The sequence below is a fragment of the Polyodon spathula genome, chromosome 18, assembly GCF_017654505.1.
Source record: "Polyodon spathula isolate WHYD16114869_AA chromosome 18, ASM1765450v1, whole genome shotgun sequence".
Taxonomy (NCBI): domain Eukaryota; kingdom Metazoa; phylum Chordata; class Actinopteri; order Acipenseriformes; family Polyodontidae; genus Polyodon; species Polyodon spathula.
In genome coordinates this window covers 2,856,147-2,873,918 of record NC_054551.1, presented here as the reverse complement: position 1 = coordinate 2,873,918, position 17,772 = coordinate 2,856,147, and the positions used below count along the sequence as shown (strand labels likewise).

The following is a 17,772-nucleotide window of genomic DNA, read 5'->3' as shown; positions in this document are numbered from 1 at the left end:
GCAGTGCAGACAAAGGAGGGGAGAAATAAGTGTGAAGGGTTTAATCTAGACATGTGTACCAGACAGACAGACAGACAGGCAGGCAGGCTTGACTTTGCCATATCATAAGAACCAGAATAGGTTATTAAATGTGCTTAAGATGCGTTTAGAAGACATTATTATTAATGATTATGCTTTTAGCATTACAGTTTTGCCAAGCTCTGTGTGGTTTACGGTCAGGATTAGGGTCTACTGCTCTCAGTTTTCACAGTCTAGCATTGTTTAGAACAAATTGGCCTCCCTCTGAAGGGGATTGTAGAAGGGACACGCTGTCAAACTGATTTTGGAATAACAGAACATTCTATAAACTCTGCATCAAGTGGTAACATTACTACACTCGCTGGCATTGTCGCTGGTAAGGCACCTGTATGATGGACTGCAGCTCCTGGATTTTCAGCTTCAGCCCCTCGTTCTCCCTCTGTAGCTCCAGCACTTGCTCTTTTCGGGGACGGTTCTCGATGTCGTTCTTCAGTTTCAGGGACTGTTTCCTCTCCAGCTTGCACTCCTCTTCCATCTTGTTCAGCCTGTGCTTTAACTGGTCGATCTACAATGAAAAATCACAGAAAGGACCCTTTCAACGATCATTGTTACATGGCGAGAATGTCAATGTAAAGAGTGGCTGAGCACGGCTCTGTGTGGCTCTCCTCTCTTACCTCCAGCTGTAGATCCCTGCTCCTCATGACTGCCATGTTCTTCTCCTCGCTGAGCTGGGCGTAGCGCATGGCCAGGTTGTAGTTGTCATCCTTGACCTTCATGAGCTCGTCATTGTAGTTGTTCCTCTCCTCCTTCATCTTGTTGTAGCGCTCCTGGAAGGTGAAGAGCTCCTGGTTGATGAGCCGTAGCTTCTTGTGCTCGTCCCACAAGGTGCGTTGCTTGCTCAGAAGCTTGACGCGCTGCACGTCCTTCGCCTTGGTCTGCTTCTGCAGCTTGATCACCTCGTTCATCAGGAACTGCGTCAGGCCTTCATGACCTTCCTCCACTAAACACAGACACGCACTCACTCAGGGTCAGGCAGCCTACTTTAATATCTCTTCATTCTGAACTAAGCTAAGCGCAGTGTTTATTACATTTTACAAGAGCTTTAGAAATGTGCTACAAAACGTAAAAGCGTTGTGTTACGTAAAAGCTTAAAAAAAAAAAAAAAAGAACTTGGACAAATCTGTTTTTGATTGTACTGTATATAGGCTATTAGTATATTAAGATATTTATTTTCTTACCCACAATTGAAGAGAATCTGCGAGTGGGCTCCTTTCCCGTTACCAGTTTGTAGAGCTCAGGGTAGTAAAACTCCAGGCTTTCCAAGAAAACCACATAGCCACGCTGCCCCTTTGTGTGCAAGATATCCAACAGCCGGCCTTGAGGAAAGAACAACGGTTTTGAGCGTTTTATTCAAAAAGAACAACTGGAGACTGGAGAAAGAATAGACAAAGATGTATGTGCAGAGACAAGTAAATACTGCGTAAAAGCTCATGTCATTTACTGAAGCGTGCTTATTCTGAAGTCTAACGAAGAATATTAATAATTAACAAGTATAGCTTGGTCCCTGGAACATTTTAAAACCCAGATTGACATCCTGAAGATGAACTGATTTTGGTTTGAATTAGACATCAGTAATGATTTTCTGACCTTCAAAACAGTCTATTACATGAATTTATAATTCCTGATATTTTCGCATTGAAAAGTGTTAATGGTATTGGCTCATTATCTCAAGATACCCCCCCCCCCCCCCCCCCCCCCCCCCCAAAAAAAAAATGTGCCAAACAAATAATACCATAATACAGTTTACTATTGCATACCAATATCAGTGCAGCACAGTCACTGATAAAAACTTCCAAGTTGAAAACTAGCCTCTGATCTCTGCGGTAGTGAAACCCCTCTCTCTGTATTAAATTAGCATCTTAATTAAAAATGATTACTCATAATATGTAATAGCAGAAGTATTTCATATATGTTATATTGAGCCTGTGTACAGTAACTCTGTGAAGCGCTGTTGCTGGTGTGCATATCATCCAAGTGTTTGCCAATGCATTACCTGTCCTGCTGACTTTGGACTCCAGCATGTGTGAGTTGAGCACCTCGTCCTCGTCCTGCTCATCGATCACCTTGCACTGCCGCAGGTACGGAGTCAGCTTGTTGGGGCTGATGCTTCGGCTCAGGAAATGCCGTTTGCTCTCCACGTTCTCCCACATCGACTCCTCGTCATCCTTCGCCAGCTCTGAGCACTCGTTCTCCATCTCGCGCTCTGGCAGTTCCCAACCTCCTGGGAATATAAACACACGTAAAGGCGTAGGTTAAAAGCATGCCTAGAACGTAACATGTCATTCCACCGACGTGTTCTGCTGACATGAGCAAAGTTTGAGTCGTGTGCTTTTATGGGGGGGGGGGCACTGAAAAACAAGGCCAGGAAGTCTGGTCTGGTGGAAGGGAAGGGAGATAGGATACCAAGCTGGTTTAACGCAACTCACCAGCAACCTGAATATTTCAATTGATCTATGTTACTAATATAACAGTTTTTATAAAATCGGGTTGCGGGGTGGCTTGTCACATTGGGGGTACACATGGTTTCAAGTTAAATTATGTCAAACTTAATTTTGTTATTCTGGTTATATACTACAAACAGCAAACTAGTGTACTACTGTTACAGTCCAGTTTTACAAAGCCACTCAGAACATTCAAAATATATTGATTAGTTTAACAGAAAAATATGTTTTAATAACTCATAGGGCACAATATGACAAACACTATTTCTAATGTAATTTCATCTGTCAATGATGTTGCCCTATTGTTGATGAAAATGCTGTTACTAGACACATGCATTAAAGCAAATGACAGAGAGCCTGGAAGCACCCATAATCTCCTTTTCGAAAATACTTTTTTTTTTTTTTTTTACAAGAAGGCAAAGCAAACAGCACTGTAACATAAACACTGATGCAGCACTTTAAATTTTATTTTTTAAATATTGCATAGGGCCCTTTACAACCTAAACAGGAAGCACCAGAGCTTCCAACACCCCCACACATCTCTAAAAGGTAAACCACAAGCATGTGCGCACACAGGCACTGTCAGATTACAGTAGATCTTAAAAAAAGATTTCTGTCCTTTGTTGACAGGGCCTCTGACAATTATTTCCCACACCTCTCTGCGTGTCAATCCAACTAGCTGTGTGAGAATCTGGTGTCATTATTTTTTGTGGTACATGCATACCTGTTCTTTGTAATGGCGATGAATGCCTGTGCGGGGGAGAGTGTGGTTGGCACGGTATAGTCATTTAAAATGGATGCCTCATGTCTGTCTGATCTTAGCTTTTATTTGTTATTATTTTATTTTGCATTATCGTTGCCATCTTGTAAGGCTGCTTCTAGTACTGAAAGTGCCTTGGCTTGACAAACATGAAAAAGAACATACATATCCCCTTCGTCGGGGTAGGTGGCATGCTGGGAAGGGATGCGCCTTGATGAACTCTTCTCATTATCAAACTTTTCTTTCACTTTTATATGAAAGACTCCAGATCTTGCCCACGAGATTCACTCCAGTTCAGATATTTTTTCCAGTCAGGTAAATTAGTTAATTGATCAGCCAACCCTTATAAAAGTTTACCACAGTACTTCAGCAAAGTAATTTTCCAGTTTTTTTTTCCTTATTTTTATACTGTGCATTTACTAAAGTTTGCCATGTTTTGCTATGCTTTTTTAATATGCTTTACCATACTGCTCTGGGCTTTACAATGCTTACCTATGCTTTAATGCTGCTTTATTACACTTTGCTATGCTTTTACTATGGACATCTTTTATAAAGGTCAACCAAGTGATTTAGGACATGATTGGAACAAAATGAGGTCTGAGGGACACTAGATATGGCCAGGTAACACAGTTATATGAGCAATCAGAAACACCCAATCAGATCTCCTGGATGCCTCTCAGAAAGAAACTGACAGCTGAGTTAACCCAAGGGCAGTCCAGCAAAGACAACTTTATCAATGCAGCTTAACATCTTCAGTGTTCACATACCATTCCTATCTCACTGACATTTCTCTTTAAAAAGAATGTGCTTTTTCATCACTGCAGAGACCACTGTCAGCCAAGTGAACTGACATTATAAAAAGTGTATCGTATGGCATTTATAGGCACTCATAAGACAGCAGTTTCATAATGTCAGTGTAATAGCTTCTGTGTTTGATTGACCCCATAATGAAAGCTGGAATAATAAACGCATTATTCCAACATGGTTTTGTGGTTTTTATTTTCTGCTTCTCTCAGCTAACCTATCTCCAACCTGTGACACAAACATAAATGGACTAATCTAAAACTAAAAACCCTTTAAATATTCTTTATGCAAGGAATACAACCTCAAAGCAAAAACAGAGAAAGCACAGTGCTATGAAAGGCAGTTCTTGTCACAATTCAAATATATGGATCATGCAGCTTTGCCTTTTCCAGTACAATCGAAGCATTGTGTGTTTTTTTACTTTGCAAACACAGATAACCAAATGCAATATTACATTGGTTCCTAATATAACATCTGTACATGATTACTGGCAGCTAGTTTGCATGAGAATTCTGGTTGAGGGGTTAAATTGGCTTCTGACATTGAGAGGGTACAGTTGGTTTCATGGTAAAGGATGTCAATTTACAAATGTTGCTTTTACTTTATATGGGCTTAAATAGCGACCTTGTAATGTCCTTGTAAGAATCCCCTGCAAAGCAAAAGCTTAGCACAGCTAGTGAGCACATCCTGCAAAATCAAGAAGGGTTTCTGCCCAGCTATATGAATGTTAACTGTCTCTGAACTTAGCAAGTTAATAAAAATGTTGCTAAAATTTGCTGTCACAAAGTAATTGAAAACTAAAATACAATAAATAAATGTATGCACTATTAGGATAACTGTAAATACACTTCTTGGTATTTGTTATTTAGAACTATTTTGACAATCAGCCCATGACTCAAATGTATTCCCAGTTTAGCACGATAGATTTGATCTTATTTTGTCAAAATCATCTTGCATGATTGTCAATAAAACTTGTTGCAATTGTCCTAATAACAAACCTGGAGGAAAAACAACACAAGATGACAAACCGCATCAACAAATACCCAATATTAATCAGTGATTGCATTGCTTGCAATGCTAAACAAGTGCTCCTTTTGAAGCTGGACTAATTTATTCATATTTTTAATTAAACGTAAATATATTTTAAGCGTGACGGATTTATTCATTAAATTAATATTTTCACTAGACATTTTAAAAAAGATCTTTAAGAAATTGAGCAAGTATATAGATATATATATATATATATATATATATATATATATATATATATATATATATATATATATATACTATATAGTACTACTTGTTTGTGTGACGATCAGAGCAGTTAAATGAGTGGAAGAGACATTTGCAAACAGAAGCAGCTTTGCAGGTTGAAGACCAGAAGGCCAACTTGTGATTAATTATTGTTCAGTTAGTCCAATAAAAGGTATCACATCTCCCTCTCTTTATCTAGATAACCCTGGAAGTCAGGATAAGGCTCCACAAAAACAATGTTTTCAGATATCTAGAAACTACTTTAAACCGCCAGGATAGCTATCAATTAACAAACTGAAATGCATAAGCAGTTATTTTTAATTGTGGCAAACCTGTGAACCTGATTTATTAAGCTTTTCTTTTGTACTGAATGACCAAACAAACTGTATGACAAAACATTTGCAAACGTAAAAGTACGTGTATAATACGCAGACACCTCTCATGAGCAATTTTGAAGGAGTCTGAAAACTATACACATTTTTAAAGTTAAATCTTTAATTACATCGGACATCTCTAAAAACATCACCTTACAGATAATAATAATAATCTTCATATAGTGCCTTTCAAAGTGGACCACCATCACAAAGCACTTTATAAGATACAAGACTATGCATTAGCTGCAGAGTCACTTACAACAACATCTCATCTAAAAGACAAGAATATTAAGCAACTTGCTCAGGGTCACATAATGAGTTGATGGTTGGGCTGGGATTTGAACTAGGGATTTCTTCTGGTTACAAGCCCATTTCCTTAACCACTGGACCACACACCCTCCTGAGGGATGCCTGGAGAGAGTCTGAAACTTGCAGTATCATAAGAGACAATCTGCCGTCCTGGCCCTGACTGAATCTAAAAGATTCTCTACACTTATTTTGAAATTAGTGACTAATAAGGCTTTGAACGTCCTCATTTTTTTTTTTCACAAATGTCTATCTCAGCCTTACTAACTACGGATATAAACTATTAAGAGGTCTTGTAACGTTACTCTATTGTAATTTGTAAAAGACGATAACAGTATTTCTGCAATGCATTGCAATTAAAGGTGCCAGGTTTGCAGCAGAGGAGACTGAAATCCACCTATCTGTAAAGCTAGGCCAGCACTAGCAACAGCAAGCCTGACTGCAAGCAAACTGAAATCTGGGGGGGAGGTGTCCACAGTTGTGGAAACTATGAACCTACCACCATCTGCAATACATGCAACTGAGATATTCAGCTTTATCCAAAAAAAAAAAAAACCTTATTCATACAAATTCTTTGTTGCCTTGCAATTATGTTTATTAAATAATAGTGAGGTGTCTATTGTACATTGAGGCGCTACAATCGGAAATCTCTGTACTTATGAATAGCTATTATTCCATTTGATGAGCCAATTGCATAGCTACTGTAAAAAACACTTAATTGATGGGGTCTAGAACAGTAGATGTGCTCCTACCTTCATATCATTTCATATAGTGGGTGAAGTCCTAAATCCTGCCGGTACAGTGTGTGGGGGGAATATTGGATTGTCAGGGAGACGGTTAAATTCCTCTCTGCCAGAAAACATTATTTATTCATGGATGGTGTAGAAAAGAGGTAATCACAGGTTTTGTTAAATGTCAGTGTTGGTGAAGATGAAGTTGAAGGTGAAGGCGTGTTGCGATGCTGTTAATGTCTAAGTTTTTTGCACATGTTGTATTTTGCCCGCTGCGCCTGTTTATTTGTTAATGTGTTTTTATGTGTCTAGTCTGCTGTTCTATTGTTGAATAAACGCGTGCAATAGGGCTTAACCTGTAACTGCTTGTTTCTGAGTCTCTCTTCCTGCCGGTAACAGCTTGGGGCATGACGCTACCCTGTCGCACCCTTTAAAAAACTGTTGTGCTTTGCAAAGCAAATCCAGTTTTTTTTTTTTTACTATAACTGAACTGTGTATTATAGTGCATATTGGATTATCATAGAGAATTCCAGAGAACAAGATTCTTCCCATTTTGCTTCCAAGTCTGTTTGATTTATAATCACCCCACCCCAACTACTCTGATACATTCATTTACATTCTATAAATTCAAAGGCTAATTCTGGAGTTTAAACATGCTCAGGTTTAATAAACATATAACAGTCTTGGATAGAAATACAATGTGAACTCCAATCAAATTGATGATTTCCTAGCTGTTTATGCCAAATTGTGTTCATTCATTGTTAAAGATTTTTAGAACCTACGTTTTCTTGACGTTTAATTTTTCAGCTGTTAATACTCTGGTATGGGCTCTGCTTTCAGAATTATTTACCTGGCTTACTGAGTGTTTCAACCACTGGGTCTGCTTCTGAAAAGAGAGGTGGTTTTAAAAATGTACTCAAGGGCTGTGCAGCTGCAATATCTGTCCCCTCTGCAACTCGCAGCAGTCACAGTTGCAGAGGGGACAGGAAGTACAGCTGCACACCCTTTCCTGTCCATTGATAAAGCCACTTCAGTCCAAAGATTCACCTTCTAGATCAGGGATGTCAAACGCCAATCCTCAAGGGCTGCAGGGTCTTCTGGTTTTCATTCCAACTTAAGCCCTCAATTGACATAATTGATCTTGTCCAATTTGACATATTTCATATTTTTCAAGGTCTTTTCAGTTGATGGTTTAAAAAACGCACTTGATTCAAGGTACACTAACTATGAAACATTTTGAGGTCTGAAGAGAAGTGTGAAATGTGTCCTAGTTAATCAAATAATTAGACCAATTAAGAAATTGAGAACTCGGGGTGGAACAAAAGCCAGAAGATACTGCGGCCCTCCAAGAACTGAGTCTGACACCCCTGTTCTAGATAAATAATATAATCTAGAAACAGCAATGGAGAATTATACAAAACACTGAAAACGTGAGTGGTATGAAGCAAGCAGAACACTAAACTGTAAACGCTGCAGCTAAATTCAGGCATTTTTAACTCTCTTTGAGCACTAAGTAACTTTGCAAGTCAGACAATACTACTATTACTAATTCAATAGTTTTAGACCTACAAAAGTGATATACAGTGCCGAGAAAGTTTGCGAACCCCAATGATAATGACGGTAAGTCCATAGTTTTACCATGATAGCCTTCTTGAATCTTTTCTTAAATATCCAATAGGGTTTATATTAACCAATTCCATTTCTTTTAAAACAAAATAATGCATGAATTAGACAAACAATGAGTAATTAAGATTCTGGGTATGTAAAAAAGTAAGGGAACCCCTGGTTTTATCAGCTCAATTAAGGGGATAATTAGAATCAGGTGTTTCAATTATTAGGTAGATCTTCAGGGGTGAGTTTGGAAGGCCCCACCCTATATAAAGATCAGAAACTTTGTGAGTTTGGTCTTCACCATACAGGTGTTTAGCAATCAAAAAAAAATCTCTGAGGAATTCAGAAAAACAGTTATTGATGCTTAACAGTCTAGAAAGGGTTGCAAAACCATTTCTAAGGATTTGGGTCTCCTCCGATCTATTGTCAGGCAGATAGTCTACAAATGAAGAAAGTTCAAGAACACAGTCACCCCGCCCAGGAGCGGTCGGTCTACCAAAGTCTCTTAAGAACAAATCGGAAAATCATCAAGGAAGTCACAAAGAACCCCAGAGTAAGAAACTGAAGCAACTGTCCATGCAAGGAAGCCCTCAGATGTCACTGAGTTGTAGCAGTTCCTCAAAACCAATGTGAGAGACTGACCAACAGTTACAGGAAACACTTAGTTGAAGTCATTGCTGCTCAAGGGGGTGCCACCAGTTACTAAATCTAAAGGTTCACCTACTTTTTCACACATGGATATTGAATGTTGCAGATAAATAAATGTTAAAAAAGTATCATGTTTTTGTGTCATTTGTTTAATCAGCTTATCGCTATCTATTATTAGGACCTAGATTAAGATCTAATAACATTTTAGGTTTGAAATATGTGAAATATGTGAAAATCCTAAGGGGTTCACAAACTTTTTCTTGGCACAGTAGCGTTACGCCCAAGAGCTGAACTGTTTAACCAGTCTGGCTGTGTGTTGACTGGAGGTTTCAGTCTCTCCTCGCTGCTGTAATGTTCACCTGCTGATACAAACACTAGTCAAAGCAGAACAATTGTCAGGAAGTAACAGCCACGTGATGTCACCCTGCTCTGATTATAGAAAAACCACAAACTCACCAAAACGAATCGAGTCAGGCAGCTACCGACACCACTGTGTCTACCTTAGAGGAACGAACCTTGTTTTTGTAGCAAAATAAATGTTTACATTAAGCCACACAGCGTCCTCTCTTTTCACGACACTATAATCCTGCACAAGACAATACAAACAACTTTTATTAGTGTGTTAAAATCTATTGTTTTTGGCATTTGTTGTTCCAAATGCATCCTATCTATGTCACCAAAAACTGTTTGCATGACTTGGGAGGGATACTTACATTGGCGGTCAACAGTTTTTTTAAGCTGTGCTTTTAAAAATACTGATATATTAGCAAATTAATAGGTTTGACTATATAGTGTACTGTACGTAGATATAGACCGTATCTGGACTATGTGTTGCCTGCCTCCAGTTTTTCACACTGCTGCCCAGCTTCATGCTTCGATTGAAAGCACATTCTGTCAAAATAATGATTCATTTTATCTCAGACAATGCCCCTCCCCATATGCACTTAGAAACAGGAAGAACCCCAACGAAAGTTCACCATAATTTGCACAGTAAATTGAATCTACCGGAGCTTACATTGGTTTGCCATTATTTTTAATATTATTGACATAACTTTCTGTGCTGTACCATGCTTGCCTATCTTTTACCACATTATCACTATGCTAACTGATACATCTGCATGCCTGGATGCTTGGCAAAGATGGTTAACATTGAGACAGGTATATGGAGGCTTGTGTCTTCAACTATACATTTATTTTTGCATGTTTTTTTAATTTATAAGCTGGAATTCAACAAATTGTGGAGAGGGAATATTAAAATGAACTAAATGTGTCATTCAGTGTTTATAAAACTACATGACCTTGTGTTAAGTATAACTGAAATGCCGTAGCCTTTTCCAATATACTTGCATCACAGTAGGCCAGCAGCAATGACATTTTTTTAAATGATTGTGCAAAATGTCATTGCAATTTCAAATTTAAAACCCATTCAATATTTCTTTGTTATGCAAGCCTTTTCACACAAGTCAGGTGTGATATCTTTTGAACATCTCTTCTCAACAGATCAGATTGGACTGCTCAGTACTTCAAATATAGACACACATTTAGACTAGTGCTTTCATTAGGGTATAGAGGTGTTTTTTATTTATTTATTTATTTATTTATCATCTTATTTCAAAACGTTCCCAGGAAAAAAACCTATATAGAAGTTATATATTTGCAAAAAACTCAAAGATTCTTTTTTTTTTTTTTTTTTTGGTTTCATAAACTAAATCCATCCACTGCACTGGATTCAAATGTTCCAAAGTATCAACTTAAATTGGAGAAAAAAACAACAACATTCCCATATAGATGTCTTTATAGCACAAAATTACACAAAGAAACGTTTGTTTTAAGTTAGTGGATCAGCAATCAAAACCCACAAGGGCATATCAATGGTAAACTAACATTGCATCATTTTCATGTTAACAAATAGGCTTTTGTTACTGCTTGTTTTGTTGCATCTTATGTTAGTACTGTACGGAACAGGGGAAAATAATGTCTTTATCCACTAAAAATAGTCTTAACACACCACTATTTTGGATAGGACAGTCTGTTAGTATTGATTCAGTCTGCATATATGCAAAGCGTCTTACTGGAACCGCACATGAGACCGTACACTCTACATGGGTAAATGTGTTATCAACAACACCTGTGATATTCCTTAGGGAGTTTTTTTTTTTCATTTTAAGGTCATCGCAAAGAACAAATAGTCAACCTGAGAGAATTATGGTTTCGTCCTGGACAGGCAAAACTAATACTGCAACATTACAGCAGTCACAGAACTTTAACTGGCAATGGTATTACAATCCACAGATGCTAATGTAAAGCTCAAGTTTCTTGTACAATAGACTTCTTATAAATACATATTGCAGCATGCATTTAATGAAATAAACCAGTGGTAATGCTTTAAATTACAATTTAAATATTTAAATTTAATTTCCTCTTGCTATCAGTGAATGTGCCGCAATTGCTATTTGTAACATGTGGCCCTTAATTTATCTGACAACTGCAATTTTCATTATCAGAGTTGTCTGAATCATTTCCTCAGTGTATTATTTTCATTCAGGAAATTCTTTTTTTCTTTTCACAAAAGCAAAACATGTTTTTCTATAAGGAACCTGCAGGCTTTTCAACCCTTGCAGTGCATCTTGTAAAAGGGATTTGTGCGTTGTGGAGTGGAATTCATTGCAAAGCCTAAAGAAGCAAACACATGCAAGCTGTGTGATGCACCTTGTTCCCTTGTTCCCTGTAACGCTTTCGGGCTTTGATCTCGACAAAGAGGTGTTTTTCTGCGAGTGGGTTTCCAGAAATTACCTGGGAAAAACTGACTGTTGCCTTGTATCACCTCACCTCTTAGAGTGGTGGGCGTGCTTTACAGCTGCAGTTGCTATTTTTAACAGAGGAAGGGGGGAGGGTGCTCCTTCACTTCCCTTTTCATTTTAAAGACAGGCAGTTTCCGTGAACCTTTAAAACTTTACTTTTTTTGTAAACATTACTTACCAGTAAATGCTTAGTAATGATTATTCAGCCCGGCTAACATAAAACAGACCAAGCAGCATCTGAGTGGACGCACTCCATGTATAACACATGACAAACCAGCTGCAATGAACTTTCCATTGAGATGGGGCCTGGCATCTTGTAGCACAGCATGCTAGCCTTGGGAACAAGAATCCAATCCTTAGTCATTACCCCCTTTGTTACAGTGCTGCCCAATGCATGCTCAGCAGATCCATCATTTAATGGTTAAAGGCAAAAGCACGATGCACATGGGACTCAAAATCAGGTGGCCTCAGAGTCAGTAAATTCAAAATGAATTGCGATTTTGTGGCCAGGGAAGACCCTTTTGTGCATGCCATTACATCCCTTGAGCGATATGTATTTCCATTCATATCTTCAATGCACTGTTCAAAGCATACACTTTTTAATAGTCACCAATTATGTTTAGTAGTTTTCCCCGATCCCCAATTTGGTTATGCCCAATCGTTGTGTTTTACTAAACTGTAGAATCTCGGGAGAGATTGTACCAATATTAATATTATATTATGTTTTATTGTAAAGTCTGGTGTTGCTTTGAGGCAAATACCCCAGAAATGCTGCACAAACTGTAACATAACACTGACATGGTTGAGTAGCCTGATTTTGAAAAATCGGAGCAACTTTGACAAAATTATCGGGGATAAAAACAAATGAACGGTTCGCACAGGACTAAATTACACCAATGTGGGTACAATTTCCGAAACCACCTGTTTATGTGGTCATTTTTTGTCCAGTGCGAATCAGGCTTAAGATGACATATAGTAACCTATACAATACAATACAATAAGTTTGTATGTATTACCAACCCGGTAAGTTTGTCAGTTCCAAGGGTGTATCAAGAATTGTAGGTAAGGCAATGATGCAGCTCTTTAAGGTAATTCAAGGTTTTGAAGCAGTGCAGAAATTAAAGTCGCTCCTCAGCTCTTTAAATCCATCTGGCCTTGCCTTGGAATTAAATGTTTTGGGATTTAAAGTGGAATTAATACATGCATTGCATATATATATATATATATATATATATATATATATATATATATATATATATAGAGAGAGAGAGAGAGAGAGAGAGAGAGAGAGAGAAATACTTTATAAAACTTTATATATTACTTATAAATATTTATATAACTATTGAAATATTAATAAATGAAAGCTAATTGCTAAAGTCGTCTGGATAAAGGCGTCTGAATATATAATATTATATATATATATATATATATATATATATATATATATATATATATATATATATATATATACTGTATATATCCGATCAAGGCTGTAGCCAGCTCACATTCCTCAGTTAACTTAATACTAATCATTATTTATTTAGGCTCTCTTACATGTTGCTTTGTCACAAAATAAAACACATTTCATCCATCGTTGTGTGCATGCATTAATTCCCAAGTCCTGCTGCTAGCATAGCCTCTGTGCTCTTCGAAATCTTTTACTATCCTTGTAAACTACAGCGACACCGCTCAGTTCACACCACCACAGCAGTTAAACAGAAAGGGTTCGAAACGACCATGGCTACAGGGACCAGATGTCCCGTTATGGGCAGGACAGTCACACTTTTGGAACACTGGTCCCATTGTGCCCAGAACTTTTCTTAGGTCGCTCATTTTGTCCCGTTTTTTCCCCAAGCATCACAGCACCGATAACAGAATACTGTATTTTGTTGTATTTTTGTGCAGTGTTAGTACAATATATAACTTTTTACAGTACAATGGCACTTGATACGACGAAAGGGAAGGTTGAACGATCAGTAGCTTTAAAACATGGCTGTACAGCGCATGCAAATATAGACAATTAATGAGGAGTCAACATTCATATTTGCAACCAATCACAGAGAATTGGGGGTGGGTTTATCCACTGACTTGCTAGATATCTAACATGAACAGTTCATATGGGTACCACTGTATTGTGCTGAAATTATTCTCTTCATCCATGATATTTGTATATCTGCGTGCAAGCAACTTCGTGTGTAGCTGTGGGTGACAATTGCAGAAATCAACGCTATCATGTCACTTCACCTTTCCATGTTTGCATACAATGCAGTGGGCTGAAGCTTGTCCTGGTTTGAACACTTTGTGCATCAGAATAGCCCATCACAACAATAGGAGGTGCTGTCAAATGTGACAAAAGTAATTGGAAACATATTTTCTAGTGAAATAAGTCTGTATTCACTTTCACCACAGGTACCCTCTAAGAAATGTTCACATTTGTGAAACTCATATTTAAAAACTCTTGTTTCAAATATTTTAAAAGTTTTGGAGCATTTTGTATTTCTGATTTTAGCAATAGTTTAATACAGTAGTTTCAGGTCTCCATGAGCCCATTTGATTTCTTTATAAATGTACTTGTATTGATAGTTGAGTCCTGTATGAGAGACTAATAGCTTTAAACAATCAAACACAGAATCCTCATTTCATTTGACCTTTCTTTCAAAATATCTCAGTAAGCTGCCTCAGAGCCAGGATAAATCTCTATTTACTTGGGTGATCCCTTGTTTTTATTTTTGTGTATTATAGAAGTAGTATATTTTATCCTGCTAAATTTAAGAATAAAAAGAGACGATGGAATACTCTTAAATAGTATACTATTTAAGGTTAATGCTATCTGTTGCATAAGTGTGACAGCTATAGAAGGTATTTTATAAGTATGTCCATTGTACGATGACATTTCCAATCAATGTTAATGAGAAAGCGTCTTCTGACAATCTGAAAATGTTTCTGAGCATTTTACAAAGGCTACCGCTTGTGCTTATATTAAGGAATGTTAAATAGTATTCCTTTTGAAAGTAATGAAGTGACAACATTTCATTTGATCAGAAATGGAATATGAATCTGAAATCTTATTACAGCTTGATCCATGTCTCTATGTTGCTGAGTCAAAAAAATAAACTCCAGCCTAGAAATAAGCCTTCGTAAAATGCGTAGTTATCTAATTCAGATTGACAGAAGATGCTTTCTCAAGATCATTGACTGTACTGAAAAACTGCGTCAATTGAAAACAGTGGAATAGGAAGGAAATTTCATCATGAAATGTACACAGTTTAAGATTCCTTTCCGTTTTAAATTATATTGCTTCGGTTACAACATGTTAAAGGGGAGGATCTGGAAATACAGCTATTTGGGAAAAACTATTTACCAGACTTTATAACTACTTCAGAAGTTAATTCCTAATATCTATTAATCCAAGCAGAAACCACAATAGCAAAACATATATATATATAAACAGTATAACAAGATAGATAGACAATATGCAGAAAAGCACTGTATATTCTTAATGTGCGAGTTAATAAGTTTAAAACCGCCAGCAGAAATGGAACTTTGAATGTCTTTTACTTTTCTACAATGATAAGTTATGTTTTTTTTTTTTTTTTTGTAGGTCTGTGTGGTTGCTATGGATCCTTATACATACTGCTCAGAAATCAAGTTTTGACCTCTGAAGGCCAGTCATGTTACAAGCTTTATACACACTGTACTGTATATAATCAGCCTAATGCAGTCTTGACTTTGTTCTGTATTTGAAAGCAAGTAGTAGTTTCATTGACAGTTGTATATGCAATTAGTTTCATAAATGTAGTATCTGATTAGTATCTGAACTTAGTCACATGAAGAACCATTGAGTACATGTACTATATTAAGCAAGTTTAAATAATAAAATAATAATAATAATAATAATAATAATAATAATAATAATAATAATAAACTTTTAGCTCCAAACCGAATTGTAATCTGAAAAACTTTTATTATGCATATATATATAGTGCAATTGATTAACTTATACTGTATATTGCAACACATTATCTATCACTATATCGCTATACAGTATTACCATATGGTCAAATACATTAGTAAATATAAACATGTATGATGTATATTGCACAATAATATACTGGAACTACAAAACGTATAGCATACATTAATGTACAAACTAGAACAGTTAGTAAAGTTAGATAACACGGTATAGTATTGTGACATTTTCTTTTGTTTGCAACATAGGTGCCATTTTAAAAACTTTCCACAAGTTAAAGAAGTCTCCGAAGAGATACCGAGTGCGCCCTAGTGTAGCCCCGAAATGAAATAAGTATGTTGCGCATTACAGGCAAACTGAAAGAAGCCCAAGCATTCATTAGTTGTGCAAGTAAAGTAAAAGCTGCTGTGGCTTCTACACAAGCAGCAAACAAGCAAATAATGTTTGTTTTTACCTGTTGAGAGATGTAACTTTGTCCAAGTTTAGATATTCAGTTCACAAACGAGTCCATTGGTTGTTAAAAAAAAAAAAAAAAGTATATAAGTTGTTGTTATGCTGCTGATGTTAATAGGTAGGTTTATAGTCACGGGTAAGTACTGTGTTAGGTGACATTTGACGCAGCGACAAACTCACTCATAGCGCGTATACATTGGGTGGAGAAAAATTGAGATATAGGTTGCTCACCCAGAGGAAAAAAAAAATATCTTTCTCATTTGGCATATTCTCCACACAGAGCGCTGTGGACCATATACCGTCACTTCTACTGTCATTTATTAAATCAGCATTCAATTTGCATTGATACAAACTGACCTGATTCTAGAGAGAGCACGTTTTGCGGGTGTTCATTTGCTTACGTTGGTTTCTGCTAACGTGTCCCCAATAGGGTTACCACAAACGCCCTGGTACTTCAGCCTTCACTTTCTGTCTCGGTTGGATGAGTACTAACATTGTTAAATCGCCCCGGTTTTGCTGTTGTGGTGACATTTTGTTCGGTACAGCACTCCAGCAAGTTAACAGCAAATTATAATCTTATGAATTATGGGTTGAATCCTTTCGAATTTGTGTTTAATAATTCATATTCTGTATAACTTCCTGGTGTGTAGATTGGTACCAGCTACGTTAACCTGTTACGTCCCGATTGTATCTTGAGTAACACGGCCATGTTATATACAGTATGCTGTACAAAAAATATCTGATTTTATTTGTCTAACCTGGCAGTTTTGTACATCCAGCACGGTTGAGCAGAGGACAATAGAAACAGGTGGTTATGATCTGCAATAACAATAACGAGCACCGAATATATTGTTCGCCCAGCTGGTTGTGCTGGATCAGGAGAGGTGGTGTTTGTTGAAGAGATGGCCCAAGATAAAATGTCCCTTATACAAGTTTTCCATAGTAAAAGCATAGCAGTGTAATAAAGCACAGTGAAAGCATAGCAAAGTGTAATTAAGCACAGTGAAAGCATGGCAAAGTGTAATAAAGCTGAGTGAAAGCATGGTAACGTGTAATAAAGGACAGTGAAAATTTTGTAAGCCATGGTAAACTTCAGTCAATGCATAACCATGGAAACACATAGCAAAACTGCAAGATTATTGTACACATGTATTGTGGTGAACTATAAGCTTATGTCCATTAAACTACATTTACTGTAAAGTTCTAAAGTCAACTGTACGCTGCAAGCCTTGCATTTTACATCTCTGCTGGGAGCCCTGGACCTTAGCGGGCAGTAATTCAAACTTTTAGCTGGTGACCAGATCACCAGAAGTTATTGGAATTTCAACAGGGTCAACAAAGAGCAGAAGAATAGAAAAGTGAATGCAATTCATATTCTTCTGTGTAGATCTAGAATTCTCTACAAGGAGACTTCAATTTCAACCATCAGCTTGCCACACTTTGAACATGTGCTTGCCGGAAATCTGCACATGGTAAGACAAGAAGAGGTGGTGTTTTAAAAGTGATTTGAGCCATGATATTTTGAGTTTAAACTCTTT

At 37.2% G+C, this 17,772-nt stretch overlaps 1 protein-coding gene across 2 annotated transcripts in view; it reads right to left on the bottom strand.

Moving 5' to 3' along the window:
* Positions 1-16,605, bottom strand: part of LOC121294118 (caspase recruitment domain-containing protein 11-like) — a 29,551-nt gene extending 12,946 nt beyond the window's left edge. For both annotated transcript variants that reach the window (XM_041217697.1, XM_041217698.1), the window contains exons 1-5: positions 16,236-16,605; positions 2,072-2,299; positions 1,257-1,394; positions 693-1,018; positions 404-583 (exon numbers count right to left, since the gene is read on the bottom strand). In XM_041217697.1, the coding sequence (XP_041073631.1) occupies positions 404-583; positions 693-1,018; positions 1,257-1,394; positions 2,072-2,273 (846 nt within the window). In that variant the 5' untranslated portion in view covers positions 2,274-2,299; positions 16,236-16,605. The remainder of the gene's footprint in view (positions 1-403; positions 584-692; positions 1,019-1,256; positions 1,395-2,071; positions 2,300-16,235) is intronic.
* Positions 16,606-17,772: the final 1,167 nt, after the last annotated feature.